Here is a 1,321-nt window from a genome sequence, read left to right as displayed (position 1 = left end):
TACCTTGCAAAGGCTTGGCAGCCCGCTGGAAGAAGTTCTGCTCGTTGAACAAGCGCCCATCCTTGGCGTCCTAGTTGGGGACAGAGGGGGAGAAGTCTGTCATACTGGAATCTCTTAGACGAGGGCTCCCAGGTGATCACTGGCCATGTGTTACCCCAGGGTAATACCAGCAAAACCCAGGTTCTCCATCGGATCCTGCATATCAGAATCAAATTCCCTAGGGTGCTGCACCAGAATACGTATCAGAGACCTCAAGTTGCCCCCTACTGCCCAGGTTCCTTTTCTTTCTTTTATGATAGGATCCGTAAGTTTTCCTTAGACATGTGGCCTTCAGCTAGAGACTACATTTCTCACTCTCCCTTGCAGTGAGGAATGACTGACCGCATGATGAGTTCCGGCCAATGGGCTGTGAGCAGAAGAGATGTGGGCAACTTCCAGGTTGTTTGTTGCCTTAATGGGCTGGGGCAGGCCCGCCCCTTCCTCTGCTCAGTGAAGGATGCGACATGCTCGGCTGGTTGCTCTCACTTTCTCAATTTATTTTTCCCTTGGGCCCCCCTCAAGTGCACGTTTCCTGTATTCTAAGGTCAGGCGTGAGTTCACAGACTCCTCAGCACAGGGACCCCATCTGATTGGTTCTCTGTTGGACCCCGACACCCAGTGCAGTGATGTATTATAGTAGACGCTCAATAAACACATGCTACAAGGCAGGCGGGTGGTGGGTGAGTGGGTCCAGACTCGCTCCGTCTCACAGATGCGGGAAGCCAGGCCTGAGAGGGGAGGGCGCATGCCCGGATCACACGGCCGGAAAGCATTGAAGGCAGGACTTGGGGTGGGACTGAGGGCGGCTTTTGAAGAGCCCCGATAGCCCGCATCCCAGAGGGAGATATGCTGCACCCAAGGCCTGCTGCTTCGTGGGCGCAGGCCACAGTGGGGCTTGGCAATCGATGGGGCATTGGTCAAAGCCCCAGTGCCCCCCCAGCCCCCCTCGCCCCGCCACCACTCACTAGTTTAAGTGAGAATCTCTGTTTCTGGGAACTTGACACGCAGGCGGAGATGGGCTCAGCTGTGGATAGACAAAATGAGAAGCTGTTACCTATAGGCAAAGTGAGCATCATCGAACTTGCCAGAAATGAGCACTGGTTTCTGTTCAGGGTCAAGTAAATGCTGGGCTTTCAAGACCTGCTCCTCCCTGTTTTCAAACAGGTTCCTTCCCCCCCAAACCACCCGCCCCCACCTTCTGTTAATGCAAAATGGGTTATTAACAAAGAGGCCAAATCTGCTGTCCTGCCCCCAAGGCAGCCCGTGGCTGGCGTCGGCCAAC

The 1,321-nt window shown here is 54.7% G+C and overlaps 1 protein-coding gene across 4 annotated transcripts in view; it reads right to left on the bottom strand.

Annotated features, from left to right (window-relative positions):
• Positions 1-1,321, bottom strand: part of VRK3 (vaccinia related kinase 3) — a 20,914-nt gene that overhangs the window by 6,818 nt on the left and 12,775 nt on the right. For all 4 annotated transcript variants that reach the window (XM_015592326.2, XM_015592329.2, XM_015592322.2 and 1 more), the window contains exons 6-7: positions 1,005-1,063; positions 4-70 (exon numbers count right to left, since the gene is read on the bottom strand). In XM_015592326.2, the coding sequence (XP_015447812.1) occupies positions 4-70; positions 1,005-1,063 (126 nt within the window). The remainder of the gene's footprint in view (positions 1-3; positions 71-1,004; positions 1,064-1,321) is intronic.

The sequence above is a fragment of the Pteropus alecto genome, unplaced genomic scaffold, assembly GCF_000325575.1.
Source record: "Pteropus alecto unplaced genomic scaffold, ASM32557v1 scaffold41, whole genome shotgun sequence".
Taxonomy (NCBI): Eukaryota; Metazoa; Chordata; class Mammalia; order Chiroptera; family Pteropodidae; genus Pteropus; species Pteropus alecto.
The sequence above is the reverse complement of the archived record's forward strand: the minus strand, read 5'-3'. Positions and strand labels throughout refer to the sequence as shown.